Source organism: Chaetura pelagica, unplaced genomic scaffold (genome assembly GCF_000747805.2).
Source record: "Chaetura pelagica isolate M959 unplaced genomic scaffold, ChaPel_1.0 scaffold401, whole genome shotgun sequence".
In the NCBI taxonomy this organism is placed as follows: Eukaryota; Metazoa; Chordata; class Aves; order Apodiformes; family Apodidae; genus Chaetura; species Chaetura pelagica.
Window position 1 is genome coordinate 2,113,589 of NW_009952259.1, and position 17,285 is coordinate 2,130,873.

General features: G+C 45.8%; 1 protein-coding gene across 1 annotated transcript in view; it reads left to right on the forward strand.

Moving 5' to 3' along the window:
* The window catches only part of NAT10 (N-acetyltransferase 10 (GCN5-related)), a 21,667-nt gene extending 14,342 nt beyond the window's left edge, over positions 1-7,325 (forward strand). The window contains exons 22-29 of the mRNA XM_010007433.1: positions 1-71; positions 164-274; positions 1,348-1,520; positions 1,981-2,100; positions 3,509-3,607; positions 4,013-4,086; positions 5,924-6,007; positions 7,150-7,325. Coding sequence (XP_010005735.1) covers positions 1-71; positions 164-274; positions 1,348-1,520; positions 1,981-2,100; positions 3,509-3,607; positions 4,013-4,086; positions 5,924-6,007; positions 7,150-7,243 — 826 coding nt within the window. The 3' untranslated portion in view covers positions 7,244-7,325. The remainder of the gene's footprint in view (positions 72-163; positions 275-1,347; positions 1,521-1,980; positions 2,101-3,508; positions 3,608-4,012; positions 4,087-5,923; positions 6,008-7,149) is intronic.
* Positions 7,326-17,285: the final 9,960 nt, after the last annotated feature.

Consider the following 17,285-nt stretch of genomic DNA (forward strand, 5'->3'; position numbering starts at 1 on the left):
CTGCATCATGCTGAAGATGCTGAATGAAGAGGAGACAGAACAGGAGCCTTGGCTTACTGCCTTCTGGAAAGGTAACTTTGGTTTTGCCAACACTACAAGAATCTTCAGGGATATTTCTTCGAAAGGCCACAGGAGTAATTTATTTTATCCTCTTGTCCTATAGATTTTAGGAGGCGGTTCCTTTCTCTGCTTTCCTACCAGTTCAGCACATTCTCTCCCTCGTTGGCACTGAATATTCTACAGAACAAAAATATCAAACAGCCACCACAGCCACGTGAGTACCCAGGCTTACAGTGTTCAGTTAGGTTGCAGTTTAAGTCTATGTTTTTATTAAGCAGAGTTCTCAAATAGATACATTATTTGATCTTCCTTGTGAAATGCCATGAATTGCTCCTGGTCAGTTGCTGTGTTTTGTTCCTATTATCCAGAAAAATGCTTGTATTTCAAAGTAAAAATTAAGAGGAGATTTTCTGCCACTGAAAACAGGCAGTGATGTTTTTTTGGTGTGTTTTGGTTTTGTTTTGTTTTTCCCCTTCTTTTTTGATCAAAGATTTAAGTAACCCAAAGTTATAGGGCTCTTGATTGTAACAGCTAAATGCACAACAGAACATGGATGGCTTCTGACACATGCCAAATCCACTATGGAATTAAAAGGGAAGCCTTGAACAGCAAAGGTCAATAGGCAGAGCAGCTTGCTTAGGATCTTAGGAAGAATGTTGTCATCAGAAATTTGGAAATTGGGATGTGATGTCTTTCTAAGAGAGAGGTTTTAGTTCACCTGCATGCTATTGGGCTCAGTTCAGCAGTTGCTGGGGCAAACACACAGGCAGTGTGAAAAGGGGGCCAGACAAGACAGCTCTAACAGTCACTTCTGGCTTAAAAGCAAATTGCTGTTTTCTCAGTATGCCTGACAGGAGAGTACTCTGGAGAGAGCTTGGTAATCTGCCTTGTAGGTACTTAGTATCTGTCTTGGTGAAAGAGTTTTGGTTGCTGCTACAAGGGAACAAAACTCTTTAGCAGCCAAACCAGTAAGACAGTTAAAGGCAAACTGTGTTTCCCAACCCTCCCTATTTTCAGTCCTTCTGGCATCTCTGAGGTGACATGCTGGCCTGCTTTGGCAGCTGCAGGGTTTTTCCATATGGATGTATGTCTGCCTGGAAAGACTTTGAATAACCAAGCCAGTCTGAACAGCAGTGTGGTACTTACTGGGCTGAATTCTGAAGTGTGTTGGGAAGAGAACCTAGGCGATAGCAGTTGGCCTCAACTCAAGGATGTGAAAAGGAGCTGCTTAAATACTGAGATCCTGAAGAGCTATGAAGAACAGCCTTCACATTGTTGTCTTTGTAGCCATCAGCCGTGCTGAGCTGGAGTCAGTGTTCATCCCCTATGACCTGAAGAGATTAGAGATGTACTCTCGCAACATGGTGGACTATCATCTCATCATGGACATGGTTCCCACCATTGCCAGGATGTTTTTTCTCAACCAGATGGGGGACATTTGTCTCTCTGCTGCACAGTCGGTATGTTGTCACTATGGGAACCTCTCCTCTCTTTGTATATTTGGAATAGCTTCCTGTTTTATGTCATCTTTAAAAAAAGGTCTTTGCTTGGTAGTCCTCTTCATGATTTCTCCTGCTTGTAGTGTTCTTCTACCTGTAGTGTTTGCTGTGAATAAAATTTGTAGGGAACATATCCTGATGTTTTTTCAGTGAAGCACTCTATGTGTTTATAATATGGTGTGAACTGTGGCTGAAAACCCCCTCAATACCTTCTGCTCTTGAACTGTACTTCAGGAGAAAATTCCTCTACCAAGTATGGAATGGCATCTGCCACCTACAGAACCATCTAGAGATGTTCCCCTGTATCTGAGCAAAGCTTCAGCTCATACCAGAGGAGCCTTGCCTAGGGAGTGCAGAGGGTTTTATGTACTTGTATGTGCTCTAAAAGCTTCCAAAAATGAAATACTTGTCATTTCCTCAGGCCCTTTTTCTAGGCATTGGCCTACAACATAAATCTCTGGACCAACTGGAAAAGGAGGTGGAGCTGCCCAGCAGCCAGTTGATGGGCCTCTTCAACAGGATCATCCGCAAAGTCGTCCAGGTAATGGCATCATGGTGAGCTTTGTCTTGGAAGTATGGGACCAAAGGGTAATTTCAGCACTGAGCCTGGCACTAGAAACTGTTTACCTTTAACATGTCCCCCGTAATTGACTGTCAGCATCCTTGTAAGGTGGGAAAATTCCAGTGGAAAAAACAGGTACTTATGGCATGGATTTATATAGTGTTTTCCCAAACAATAGGGCTTGTGTGATGGTTTTAAAGTTTGAAATGTCCTGACCAAAATGCTGAGCATACAACCCATGTTGCCAGCTGAGCCTGAGCCACTGCATCAGTGACAACTGTTCTTAAGAAAAAACTTGACCAGGTCATGTCATATAGAGGTAGACTTGAAGTCCAGTGAAATAATTGGAAAGTTTGGAATCTGATTTTCTTTCTCATCTTTGTGATGAAGTGAGCTCTGGAGCCTTTAACACAGGAAAGGCATGGAGCTGTTGGAGAGGGTCCAGAGAAGGGCCACAAAGATGATCAGAGGGCTGGAGCAACTCTGCTCTGGAGACAGGCTGAGAGAGTTGGGGTGTTCAGCCTGGAGAAGAGAAGGCTCCTTAGAGCACCTTCCAGTGCCTGAAGGGGCTCCAGGAAAACTGGGGAGGGGCTCTTCACCAGAGAGGGCAGTGATAGGACAAGGGGTAATGGTTTTAAACTGGAAGAGGGGAGATTTAGGTTGGGCATCAGGAAGAAATTCTTCACCATGAGGGTAGGAAGGCACTGGAACAGGTTGCCCAGGGAGGTTGTGGAAGCCCCATCCCTGGAGGTGTTGAAGGCCAGGTTGGATGAGGCTTGTGCAGCCTGGTCTGGTGGGAGGTGTCCCTGCTCATAGAGAGGTTGGATCCTGATGATGTCTAAGGTCTCTTCCAACCTTCACCACTCTATAATGAGTTCTCAAATGGTGAAACAGACAGAATACTTGCCAGCTGCTGGTAATTACTTGCCAATTCTGGGGCCTCTAGTTCTCAAGGGCTGGGATATGGGAGCAAAGCTTCTGCAGTCTGGCAGAGGTTGTTCACTGGAGAGGTGATTTGCTCAGCATAAGATCCTTCTCATTGTATTGAAGGAAATAAAAATACTAATGTTACTCAAATGATGCAGTATTAATAAAGCATGTTGTAAACTACAAGTTCTCCACATTTATGTGAGTGACATTGAGTGCTGACTGGTGTTAGTTTTATCATTTTTATAAAAGCTGAATGTAATTCTGCCTTCAGGAAGCAGCCTTGGGCTTTTTATTTCAGTATGATGGAATGCAGGAATCAGGAATGATGCATGCCTGGTCATACTTGCAAGGATAGAAGAACTTCACAGGGACAGAGAGTATTTCTTATTTATTTTAAAGCAACAACCTAGAAGAAACTTTAGCAAGTCTTACACGTGTTGGCATATTTCATTTACAGTTGTTCAACACAGTCCAGGAAAAAGCTGTGGAGGAGCAGATGGTGGCAACAAAGGATATAGTCATGGAGCCAACACTGAAATCTTTAAATGATGATGTGGTAATTATGAACTTTCTTCTTCATACATATCTAAACACTTCATGGAGTTCCCTTGGGTTTAGGAGCCTTGTCATCTGAATTTTCTTGGCTGGAAAGAATTACACATCAGGTCTGTCACTTGATGGTAGTTAGGACTTGACAGCTTTGTGTTGCATTCTGGCAGTCATGCCTTGTTAAGCTGCAATATAGATTTTTCACAGAGACTGCTAAGATGTTTTTGGAGTTATATATTCCAAGTATATGTATACAAATAGCATAAAAATGCAGTTCTATAGAAAAGATGAGCTTTTTGGGATCATCTGGTATTTGTTTTAGGGGACGTGCTTCTCTTTCAGTGGGAAAAGTGTTTTCCTTGCCCTACATGGTAACTGTTGCACTTAGAACTGTTGTGCTTTCCTGTTATAGGAAGAAGCTGCAAAGGAATTCCAAGAAAAACACAAGCAAGAAGTGGGGAAACTGAAGGAAATGGACCTGACACAGTAAGGATTTATCTGTATGAGTCTTGATTCCAGTTTTTTCCCTGATAGCTCTTTGATATCAGGATCAATTTTCAGCTCTGTCCCGATGTCTCCTGAGCACTTTCTTCTTTTACCTCTGTTATCTTTTGTCACTTAAATGGTAAATTATTCATGGCAGTAGCTCTTATATGTATTTGTGTCAGTCTTGATCCTGGCTCTGTGTATATTTACATGGATAAGTTCTATAATACATAGTAATAAAGCAAGCTGCTTGGCTGTGGGCTGTTTCTAATTGTCCAGTTTCCTATGCTTCTAGAAATAGTCATTAGTTTCCTCAAACCAGGATACCTGGGTTTTCTTGCTGCTGTCCAGCTTAGCTGTGGTGGAACTCAAGTGAAAATAGTACCTGGCTCATTTTCATATTCTCTTTAATAAAAAAAACAACATCAAAACCCCAAACCAACAGAAAAAGGACAACCAACTAGAGCTTCTCTTACTAGCTACGGGGTGTACAGATGCCTTTTACCTGCTGTAGAGCTGGAAAATTTTTAGGATACTGAGTTGCTGAACCAGCAATTTCCTTAAGTGTCAGCAGATGTCCCTTTTTTTGGACCAACAGGAGTTACACAGGCCACTGATTCTCTCCTGTCCCTCTCTCCTCCTCCCACTTTTTGTCTCGTAAATACTGTTTAATACACTGACATTCTAGAGTCATCTCACATCTGAGAAAAGGAATAAAAGCTGCTTTGAATCTTTGCTTGTCTTTTTTGGAGGAAGGACAAAAATGGGTGTAATTTGAAGTGACTTGGAAGTCAGTCACATTAGGAAAACAATATAACCAGAATTCTTTAAAAGTTTTAATTCCATTTTTTAGCACTGATAGTGTTATATGCCTATTTGTCATCTCAGACCATATTCCCTTTTTTTTCACTCAGAAATAGATTTCTGTTCTCTCCCCCATGAGGAGAGAGAGAGAAAAATCTCATTTGGACACTTTTCAATACAGGTTATAGAAAACTAATAGAGGAGCCAGAGCTTTTGAAAAGGCTTTTTCCAGTATTTTTCAGACTTGTATGAACAAAGTCCAGTCTATTCTAAATCCTGAAGAGCTTGAGATGGAGAGAGCAACCACTCCATGGTGCTCCATGACTGCTCTGCCTAGTTGAATTTGTATGTAATTTCCAGGGCACTTGAACACCCAGACAAGGGCATAGAATATGAGCTTATTTGAATAGCAATTCTTGTCTTCATTTCTCTTTTCAAAAGCAAGCTGCAGTTCTTCAGGTTTTTTCCCAGACTGATGCAGGAAAAACTGTCCCATTCAAGCTTTTGTAAAAAAATAGATACAGTGAATATAGATCTGATTGTGGTTTTCAGGCTGGAAGCTGTAGCGGTTGAAGGTCTATCTTTAGAAATCTGGTGGGCAAAGGAGAAATAAACACCACTGAGAGGGAAAGTATAACCTTTGTGGCCTTATTTTTTGCTTTCATAACATGTCCTGCACTCAGCCCTCTGCTTGTCTGCTCAGAGGCTTTCACAGAACAGTTTTGTGGTGTTTACAATAGAGGCTCCAGAGAGAACTTCACTCCATGCTGACCAGCTTTGGATGGGGACAATTGTTGGCTGCTCTTGACCTCGTTTGGACTGAGTCTGCTGACAGAGTCGTGACAACCTCTTGTAACTCTTGGCCACTCTAATTCTGTGTGTGTTTCCAAGTTCTGCTCTGTTTAGGTGCCGACTCAGCTTTGTTAGTAGCATGTTCCTTAAAATATAATCACCTCGTGTTTGCTGGTTTTTGGGGTTTTTTTACTTTGTGCTAGCAAATTTACTGACATTTTCCTTTACCTTTTTCACTCAGATACATTATCCGGGGGGATGACGAGGAGTGGAATGAGGTGCTGAGCAAAGCAGGACAGAACGCGTCCGTCGTCAGTTTGAAAAGGTTAAGGAGGTTTCAGTGCTCCACAGAGGGGCTTCTGAACTTTCTTGCTGGCTTTCTTAAAAGGTTTTTTTAAAAAGAGGGAAGCTGAAAGGTTAATCGCAGATAAACTGAACTTGATAGAGTCTCAGTTTTTCCTGGAGGCATCAGGTGTGGGCACCTGAGAGTTCTGCTGGGTACTGGCTGGTTCCTCCAACTGCTGCTGGGAGTTCTGTGTTGCTGCCCAGTCCTGTCTGCATGGAACTCACTGGCTTCCTGGGACTGGTTCCTGTTGACTTGGTAAAGTCTTGATCCTGATCGTGCTCAGAACTTGGTGCTATTTCACCCTTGGGTCACTTTCAAAGAAAGAACTCATTCTATAACTGTCCCATTTCCTTCGGGAGCCAACACTGGGTGGGAGCCTATGATAATCCCACTGGAGAAAATCCAAACTCAAGGAAGAATTCTTTCAAATGTGAGCTTAAGCCTGGGTCTGTGTTTCTGCAGTTCCTTCCTTTTCATCCATCTTTTTCATTTACCTTGCCCAGCATGGAGTCTTTCCTCATCTTTTCCTTGGGGATTTATAGTTGAGACTTGCCCACTTGCTTATTTCCCCTTCCCAGGGTGCCTGCAGTAATGCTGTGATCTCTATTTTCACCTTTTGTATATTCATGCTCTTTTTCATGAATGCTGGAAGCTGTGGGTTTCCAGGAGCCTGACAGGAATGAGAGGGCCTTGTCAGTGCTTTATAACAATCAGAGCTCTGTCGTGTTTGCTCTGGTCACAATCTAGCTCAGGAACAAAATTATTTACTTAAAATTGTCAGCAGTAACAATTTTTCTAGGTAGTTAAATTCCAGATGCTCTGTATAAATTAATTGCCTTCAGAACACAGAACTTAAAAGTCTTGAAAAGCAATGACAAGAGCTAAAAATCAAGACCTTCTGAGATTCAATTTGGGTTAGAGAATCTGAAGACTAGAAAATTTAGATCATACTCTGGTTTGTGCTTTCTCTAGCACCAGTTTAAATGATCCAAGAAGTTGGAAGTGTTTCCTCCCAACCACATTTCTTTGTGGACCCTCTCCTCCCCCTTTTACAACAACAACCTCCCAGCTGGATGGAAATCTCCTGTATTTTTAACAGATATTTTCTTCCTGTTTCCCAGTGAGAAGAAGAGAAAATTAGAAACATCAAGAGGACCCAAGCAACAGAAGAAATTTAAGAAGACTAAAGATATAAGGCCGAAGTGGAAGAAATGACTTTAAAACCAATCAGGGAACTTGAGTGAACAAGTGACTGGTCTGTACTTAAGAAGTACTATTCTTTAAATCCAAAGACTTTCTTTTGGGGGGTGAGAGCTGGAGGGAAGGAAAAGCCTTACAGGCATTTTTAAAGTGCTTTTATTAGGGGAAGTTCAGTGACACTGCCTGGGGACAGTCCACGAAGACTTTTTATGAAGTGTGACTGCAGAGCTTGAGTCAGGCACTCTGCAGCACATTGGGACATGGGGAGGGGGCTTTAGCAGCTGCAGAGTTTCCATGCAGAGGGGGCAGATCAATCTGTAAACTTTTCCACATCTTCATGGTTGGTGTCTTTATTAAAAAAAAAAAAAAAAGAGTTTGGACAACAAAGGAGAGAAATGCGTTAGACTTTCACACGTGACTGCCTTTGAGCATTGCAGCACATCTTGAGATAGGCAAGTAGTTGGTTCAGTAGTTCTGCCACTCCTTTGTACCTCGAGGGGGTTTGTGGTGTGAATGAAAACTGAGTTGTTATGTGGGGCTGGCTGTTTAGTTAGGACTAAACCTGCTGTCCATTCAGTTCCACAATGTGGTCCTGGCTCACAGGGAGTTCAGGGTAGACAATGAACATTTCTATTTTGGAAAGCAGCCTGTAGTTCCTGCTTACTGTGCCCCACAAGCAGCTGGAATAAAAGCTGCTCTTTGGCATTCACACTTGCTTGAAAGGTCTCAGCATTCCCATAGCTCAACAAGTTAAATTTCCTGGTTCTCCAGCAGAGTAACTTAAAAGGTTCTGGGGAAGCTGCTTTGGCTGTGCAGTCTCCCTGCTATCTGCTGACCTCCAGCTGTTGCTGGCTTTGGTGGAAAGTTTGGTCTGAAGCTCACCAGGAAATCAACACTATCTACTGACACCTGGTCTTTGTGATCTCTTGGAGCTTGGGGGGCCAGTTGAGCAGGCAAGAACTGAACTCCCCAGCTTTGCTACTGGCAGTAAGTATGTGCTAGTCTGGAGCTGGGACTCTCTGTGAGTACAGAACTCTAGGTCCGTTGCCTGTCAGACTCCAGAGACTTCAGAATCAGCACAAAGCTTGACACAGAATGTCCCTGTCCCCAACCTGAGTGCTCTGGTGTATTGTCTTGGTGTCTCAGCTTCACACCCTAGAAATCAGGATCAGAGACTTACCTACAGCTGACACACACAGCTGCAACATATTTTCTTGTAGGACTCAGCTCCTTTTCCAGCAAATCCTTGAGGAAACAGATCAAGACTATTTCTTCTCCAGGAGGCTGTTTGATGAAGGGTCTATATTAAGTACATGCCTTGCACAGCCTGCGTATGCCTTTGGTCAGCAGGCCACCAGAGTTGTGACAAAGGCCTCCCTTGTCGGGGAGCTGAGCCCTCAGGAGGGAGATCTGCATCTGCAGCCCTTAAAGGCTTGATGAGGGGCCTGTTACCACCAGCTGTGGGAAAGAGCAGCACTGGTAGCCTGCTGGGATGAGGTGGTGGTTGGCTGTCCTGAAGAAGTTGTGGAAGGAGCAGACATGGAAGGCAAGAAGTGTGAGGCTCTTCACAGCTGCCTGGGAAGTCCTCAGAAGAAAAGGTGAGTGTGAATTTTCTCTGGCTTTGTTGTTGGGATTGTTAAAAATAGTCTTAAGTGGTGGATGTGCTGGAGAGGGGTGAAGAGCAGCAACCCTTTGTGTTGGGAGATGGGGTCGTTGGATGTTGGGATGTGCTGCTCTCTGTGCCTGAGAGACAAAGAACCAAGTTGTACCACAGGGGATGGAGCAGCAGGTGGGGCAGGAGGGGCTGTAGTGGGTGCTGGAGCCTGTTCAGGGGACACTCCCCAGCCAAGCAAGAGGAAAACAGCTCTGAGGAACTGGAGTATGTGTCTGCAAGCTGTTCTGTAGCCCAGGGGCTCTGCAGCACCAAAGCCCCATTTCCCATGGATACCTGTAGGACTGTGATTTTTCCAATATCTTGCTTAGCTCAATGCAGAAGCTTCTCGAGTTGGTCGCATTTGTCTGAGGAATGGGTATGGCAGTAAAAGGTTTTATTATGGATTGTCCCAAGCTGGTCACATCTGTCAGCCACTTGTGGAAGGGACAACAAAGGTGTGCCGGAAATGGTGGTCAGGTAGGAAACTGGTATCCAGGGGTTACTGACTGAGTATCATTGGCCTGCCCACTTCATATGCTCTGCTTGGTGGGATTCAGCTGTGGTTTAACAAGCTGCAATTCAAAGCTTTAAACACTTTTTAGAGTCCTTTTAAAGCCTGTTGAAACTCAGCACTAATAAAGCAGCAGCAATTACTTCAGCTTCTCTAACGTGCAGATTGCTGGGGTAGCTCACCAGGTGGTGTTTGTCTTACTTGCTCTGGTTCTTACTGTCTAATAGGTGACTTTTTTTATTGCACATTGCTTCTTGTGCTAAGAAAATGGAACTTCCGTAAAATGTACAAATGGTGCAAATTACAATGCATGTCTCAGGAGGGCTGTTAAACAAATAGGTTCAAAACTAAGGCTTAAGAGAAGTTTTATTATAGAACACCCATGTGCTTGTAGGGCTCAGAAATCTGGGTTTTTTTAATAGCTAAGCTGATGATCAAATGGCAAAGAAGTTCAAAAAAAGTTCGTATTTGTATGAAAAGTACCTCGAAGTTTCTGTTTATTTATAAACTGTGATGAAACTGCATGAATTTGACTATCCTCTGCTTCAGCTGGGACTGTGCCAGAGCTGTGACCTGCACGTGGCTGTGGTGAAGCTGTTACAGCCCTGCTTCAGACTGAGGTTTCTGGTTGTCACAGGAAACAAGGTCTCATGCTTGTATGCAGCAATCAAAAACTTTGACACCCAATTCACTGCCACTGTCTTGGGGAAAGTACATCAGAAGCATTCCTGGTGACAGGCTGGGTAGGAGGAGAAGGCTTGTGGTGAATTGTACATCTAGGTGGAGGGCAGTAGGCAAAATTAAACTGGAGTCTTCAAGCAAACTAGGAGTTGACTATTTAGCTGAGGTCCTTCTAGAGCTGCCTCCACTGCTTCCTCTAGGCTGCAGTAACCCTTGCTCTCTTACCTGTAAATTGGGTGTTGTAGTTGCTGTGAAAGACTTGGATTTGAGGATTTGAGCTGCACGTGTGAGTGGGAGTTGTATTTGAGGACCGTTCTGCTGTTTGCACAGGACACGTGTTCAGTTGAACCTTTCAGGTTTTCTGTGTACATTTTATGATTCCTGGCAGCTTTTGGGACTCCTCTCTATTCCAGTCTATTGCTCTTTGAACAGCAAAGTGGAAAAAACCAAACCCTCAGATACTAAAATATGTGAGAGATGTGGATTTTAATTTTTTTTAGCAAGTCTAGTCAAACCACATTTTCCCCTGTCTGTGCTTTCCATCAGTCAAGCTGGGTTAAAATTCCAGCTAGAGGAAGGGCGACTTGAATGCCACCCAACAGCAAAGCAAGAATCTGTCTCTTTCTCTAGCCAGAAGTGTGCTGGAAATGCCACACAAGGTAGAATCTGGGGAGAGAGTGAGTTTTGTACCTTTGAATTTCAGGATTGGGTGGCTTAGGTTGGTTTTGAGTGCGTTTCCCTCTGAGTAGAGCAGGTTTTTGGTCTTTCCCTACCCTGATGCCCTGCAGGTGGGGCTGTGGGTGCTCGAAGCAGTCTGGTATCCTGCTCGTTGCAGCACACGCAGCCAGCTCAGCTGTCCCAGCCTCCTTCTCTCCTAGGCACGGAAACAGGTCTCTGCACAACCCAGTCACCACGTGCATTAGTGTTTCAGGTGTCTCAGGCTGTTTCAAACCCACAAGGTCAGTTCATGGTCTTTTTTTCAGTGCTCCCTGGATCACTGCTGTGTCACTTGGTTGCAGGCTCCTCTTGTGCCCAAGTGATCTCGTTTGCCTGCAGTGATGGGGTACTGTGGCTAATTGGAGGACAATGGGAAAGCCACATCTAGCTGAACAGCAGGTGGTAGGGAGATGTGACCTAGTTGTCAGTGGAATCATCCAGCTTGTTTGGAGACCCGTGAGCTATTTTGACAGCTGGAGTGAGCTGACCTCTGAGGTATCCAGGAGGAAGGAAAAGCTGTGAAGCTGAGGCTCTTCCCTGCTGCTGTGAGCTGGCTGCACTGTCAGGAGGGGCTTGCCCTCCAAAGCTGTGTGAGGGAGAAGTGGCCTGTCTGGCCAACAAAGGTTCGTGTACTGGATAAGGGCAAGGCATGGAAGGGGCAGGACATCATGTCTTTTCCATTTGGCCATGGCAATATTGCCTTGGGAGTTTTTTTTTTTTGCTTCCACAGCTGGATTTTTGTTGGACTGCATCTCTTCTCCTTCCCTGTGTAGTCTCTGCATCACAAGCCTTACCCAGGGGTAAGGGCTCAAACCTCTGTGCACCTCGTGGGGTTTGGGACACCTGGGTTCCATCAGCAGGCACGTGAGGGCTGGGGACAGGGAGCAGTGGTGAGGGACACTGCAGCCTCTGCCTGGGCTGAACCTGGGCACAGCATTGGGTGAAACCCTGAGCACCAGGGCAGCTGGAGCTGAGCTGCTAGGAACAGCCCTGCAACCTGCCCTTCCATCAGGAAGCTGAATCAGGAGAGGTTTAGGTTGGATATCAGGAAGAGGTTTTTCACCCAGAGGGTGGTTGAGCACTGGAACTAGCTCCCCAGGGGACTGGTCACAGCACCAAGCCTTCCTGAGCTCAAGAAGCATTTGGATGATGGTCTCAGGCACATGGGGTGATTCTTGGGGTGCCCTACATGGGGACAGTTGGACTCGATCCTGATGGGTCCCTTTCAACTCAGCACTCTGTGATTTCCTGGTTACTAGCAGTAGGAGAAAGGGCAGCGCTGAAGAGGACCCAGCTGTGGGGCTGGGCCAGGCTGTGCTGCTGCTGGCAAGGCCTTTCTCCCCACTGTGCTGGGGGTTTTCATCATATGACAGAAACCTTCTGTTTTCCTGCCTCTCCTCTGCTTGAGCAAATAGCGCTGCGTTGCAATATCCTGTATCCTTTGTTTATCCCTTCTTCTCAAGACCTGCCCTTTGGGGAGGCAAATCCAGCTTTTGAGTCCTCTCCCCTGCCCCAGGTAGTGGTGACAGCAGCTTGCTGTCCCTGTTCCTCAAGTGATTTCCCACTCTCCTTTTTTCCCCTCTTGCCTCTCCTTGGCTGGCTCTGTAGGGGCAGCTGCAGGCTGCAGTGGCTGGTTCCTTGGGCAGCACTTGGTGAGGGCAGAGGGCCAGTTGGTAGCAGTGCTGCATCAGCCAGAGCCTGCCTGCTGTGCAGAGGCTTCTTGTGAGGCTAAAAAGGTTTTAGTTTAGCCTGAAAGTAATTGAGCACGTTCAGGCAGATGTGTGAGCTCTGTTTCCTCTGCTCTCTGAAATAATTCTGGCCAGCAGAGTGTTGTGCTTCCCCAAAGCTGGGCATACTCTTGCTATGCTACTTTCTAGGACCCCAAGGGCAGCACTGTGTAAATTAGAGGTGGTATGCAACTACTTTTAATAAGAAATTTCTATTTAATCTACTAGTTGAAGTGCTCCAAAGGGAATCTTGGGTGTTTGTATTCCATGATTCTTGAGAACAAGCTGGTGTTTGTATTGGTGGGATTCCAGGTGTGCTGGTGAAATGGCAGCGGGCAAGAGGGAGCACCTCTCAGGTGCCATTCCCAGCTGATCATGAGCATCAAGTGCTAAGAGATGTTTGGCTGTGGGTGCTCGAAGCAGTCTGGTATCCTGCTCGTTGCAGCACACGCAGCCAGCTCAGCTGTCCCAGCCTCCTTCTCTCCTAGGCACGGAAACAGGTCTCTGCACAACCCAGTCACCACGTGCATTAGTGTTTCAGGTGTCTCAGGCTGTTTCAAACCCACAAGGTCAGTTCATGGTCTTTTTTTCAGTGCTCCCTGGATCACTGCTGTGTCACTTGGTTGCAGGCTCCTCTTGTGCCCAAGTGATCTCGTTTGCCTGCAGTGATGGGGTACTGTGGCTAATTGGAGGACAATGGGAAAGCCACATCTAGCTGAACAGCAGGTGGTAGGGAGATGTGACCTAGTTGTCAGTGGAATCATCCAGCTTGTTTGGAGACCCGTGAGCTATTTTGACAGCTGGAGTGAGCTGACCTCTGAGGTATCCAGGAGGAAGGAAAAGCTGTGAAGCTGAGGCTCTTCCCTGCTGCTGTGAGCTGGCTGCACTGTCAGGAGGGGCTTGCCCTCCAAAGCTGTGTGAGGGAGAAGTGGCCTGTCTGGCCAACAAAGGTTCGTGTACTGGATAAGGGCAAGGCATGGAAGGGGCAGGACATCATGTCTTTTCCATTTGGCCATGGCAATATTGCCTTGGGAGTTTTTTTTTTTTGCTTCCACAGCTGGATTTTTGTTGGACTGCATCTCTTCTCCTTCCCTGTGTAGTCTCTGCATCACAAGCCTTACCCAGGGGTAAGGGCTCAAACCTCTGTGCACCTCGTGGGGTTTGGGACACCTAGGTTCCATCAGCAGGCACGTGAGGGCTGGGGACAGGGAGCAGTGGTGAGGGACACTGCAGCCTCTGCCTGGGCTGAACCTGGGCACAGCATTGGGTGAAACCCTGAGCACCAGGGCAGCTGGAGCTGAGCTGCTAGGAACAGCCCTGCAACCTGCCCTTCCATCAGGAAGCTGAATCAGGCGAGGTTTAGGTTGGATATCAGGAAGAGGTTTTTCACCCAGAGGGTGGTTGAGCACTGGAACTAGCTCCCCAGGGGACTGGTCACAGCACCAAGCCTTCCTGAGCTCAAGAAGCATTTGGATGATGGTCTCAGGCACATGGGGTGATTCTTGGGGTGCCCTACATGGGGACAGTTGGACTCGATCCTGATGGGTCCCTTTCAACTCAGCACTCTGTGATTTCCTGGTTACTAGCAGTAGGAGAAAGGGCAGCACTGAAGAGGACCCAGCTGTGGGGCTGGGCCAGGCTGTGCTGCTGCTGGCAAGGCCTTTCTCCCCACTGTGCTGGGGGTTTTCATCATATGACAGAAACCTTCTGTTTTCCTGCCTCTCCTCTGCTTGAGCAAATAGCGCTGCGTTGCAATATCCTGTCTCCTTTGTTTATCCCTTCTTCTCAAGACCTGCCCTTTGGGGAGGCAAATCCAGCTTTTGAGTCCTCTCCCCTGCCCCAGGTAGTGGTGACAGCAGCTTGCTGTCCCTGTTCCTCAAGTGATTTCCCACTCTCCTTTTTTCCCCTCTTGCCTCTCCTTGGCTGGCTCTGTAGGGGCAGCTGCAGGCTGCAGTGGCTGGTTCCTTGGGCAGCACTTGGTGAGGGCAGAGGGCCAGTTGGTAGCAGTGCTGCATCAGCCAGAGCCTGCCTGCTGTGCAGAGGCTTCTTGTGAGGCTAAAAAGGTTTTAGTTTAGCCTGAAAGTAATTGAGCACGTTCAGGCAGATGTGTGAGCTCTGTTTCCTCTGCTCTCTGAAATAATTCTGGCCAGCAGAGTGTTGTGCTTCCCCAAAGCTGGGCATACTCTTGCTATGCTACTTTCTAGGACCCCAAGGGCAGCACTGTGTAAATTAGAGGTGGTATGCAACTACTTTTAATAAGAAATTTCTATTTAATCTACTAGTTGAAGTGCTCCAAAGGGAATCTTGGGTGTTTGTATTCCATGATTCTTGAGAACAAGCTGGTGTTTGTATTGGTGGGATTCCAGGTGTGCTGGTGAAATGGCAGCGGGCAAGAGGGAGCACCTCTCAGGTGCCATTCCCAGCTGATCATGAGCATCAAGTGCTAAGAGATGTTTGTGACAGGGACATGTTCAAAGCTGCATTTCAAGTCTGGCTATACCAGGCAGATACACTGCACCCTGTCCTGTGTTGAGCTGCGTGGTGGGAAATTGAAGGGAGGAAACAATTAGATACTCTAAGCAGCCAAGCACAGGTTTTGGCTGCATTAATAGTTCCCTCTGAAATGTGCTCAGTGTCCTAAGAAACTATTTGAGTCCTGCAGAGGTAGCACTAGAGCTACACTCAGCACTGTCCCCAAACTCAGCAGGGGTCTGTGAGATTTATGGGGTAAACTTTGAGGGGAGGAGGAGATATTTTTGGGTTCTGAGGTGACTCAGGAGCCATTCCCTGCTCCCTCCATTTTTCTGTTAGACTTGGGAGTGACATGGATGTTTAGCTTCTTGAGGACTGCTTGAATACCTCCAGCTTAGAGAGCTGCTCTGACACTCTCTGCCTCTGCTGCTGCAGGGAAGAAGCTTAGAATTAGGATTTTTCTTAAGACACAACCATCTGCTGCTTTTCAGTGAAATCAGGTAAACTTCCTTCAGCTGGGGAAAACCACTAGAAACTTACTACTTCAAAAATCTTGGAGCCTACAAGGGGAAATAATGCCTGTATCTCTTGTTTCAAAGCATAAAATTAGGTATATGTACCTAAGCAAATTTAAGATGCTGAAACTGCAATGACCTTTTCCACAGAAGGGTCTTTAAATAGGTTGGGTTTTTTTTTTCCTCATTGTTAGAAAAGCAGAACAAATAACAGCAGCTGTGGATTTTAAAATTATGTTGTTAATAAAATCCTGGTACATTTACATAAATGACAACATGAATGTACAATTAACAAAGCATGGTAATATTACAGCAACAAAAGAGGACCTACATATTTGTACAGATAGCTGGAGCAGCTACTTGAAAATACTTTCCAAGATAAAGCCTTTTGTGGGATTTTTTTCTGGCAGATGGGTGATAATTTGGAAACACCTGGATGGCTTTCTGAGAATAAATAGGGTTATTGAGGCTGGTGATCTTCAAAAGTGGATGTGCACCTAAAGAACAAAATGGAGAGTGCCCTGACCAACCTGTCTGTCAGCTCACTGAGCCTAATCATCCTTAGCCTTGCATGCAATTTGCATCCCATGTAAATACTTTAGGAATGAGGTGATGCCAGATTTTGATGGAGTTGTTGGGAGATGCTGTGATTCCTTCTCCTTCATCTACCTAAACCATGTTTATGTTACATTTTGGGCCCAGCTGAGCCTCCTTCCAGTGTGTTCAGTTATCATCTTAATTGTTGACTTTCTAAGAAGCAGCAGTTCTCCACTGAAAACCTGGCTTCCTCTTCTCCTCCACCCACCTATGCAAGTGTCTCAGCAAATGCTTTTTGTGGGTGCTGACAAAGGTCAGTGGGGTTATCTGAAGGTTCTTCCTTAAAACTGTTGATAAAAGAGCAAGGTCTGTGTTTTCACACAACTAACTGCCTTCCCATGGGTGGGATTATTGAAAAATTAAAAGAAAAACACTCACAAAAACATTTGCTTCAGATTCAGAACGGCTGCTTGACCTGTCTCCTTAGTTCTCCTAAGTCAGCTAGAAGGTGGCCTAGAATGAGTCTTTTTTTGGACCAGAAACATCTGTCTGGGGTGAACAAAGGAAAACTCTTGGGCATTCAAGTTGAGGCACCTGGTTCCAGTGTGGCTGCCCCAAGGACAGACTGCAGCCACCAGCCTGTGGGCCCCAGCCCCCTGTGCACTGTGCCCAGTCCCTCCTGAGGTAGCATCTGTGGAGACAACAGCATTCCATGGATGAGGCCATGGAAGCAGAGACTAGAAGTCAGAGCTTCTAATCCCAACGAGCTCCAGAGAGAGAACAAACCATCAAGCTATGTGTTTCTCAGGGTTTTAGGGAGACTTTTATTGCTATTTCTGCTTTTGAACAGTTTTTCGGCATAGTGCTAACTCCTACTACACCTGAGTCATTTAGAAAGCATCTTTTATGGTGTCAGGTCTCACAGATAATGTTCAGAAACAGGTTTTTAAGGTAGAAGTGATTGGGACTATCTAACCTTGATAGAGGGAGGACAGACACCCTTTTTATCCCCCTCCTCAAAATGGATTCCTGATAAACAATTAGCACAGTGAAGCTGTATTGAAAAAATACAGAAAATCACTTCTCCTCTGCCTGCTCCAGCTTGGTTCTTCTCACCAGCTTTAAAGAACGAGTAATTTCAGAGTTAGTATTAGTTTCTACTCAGCTTTGAACATCTACAGAACATCTTTCTCTCAAGGTGCAAACAGCTGGGGGGGGGGGGGGGGGTGTTTGGTGGGACCGC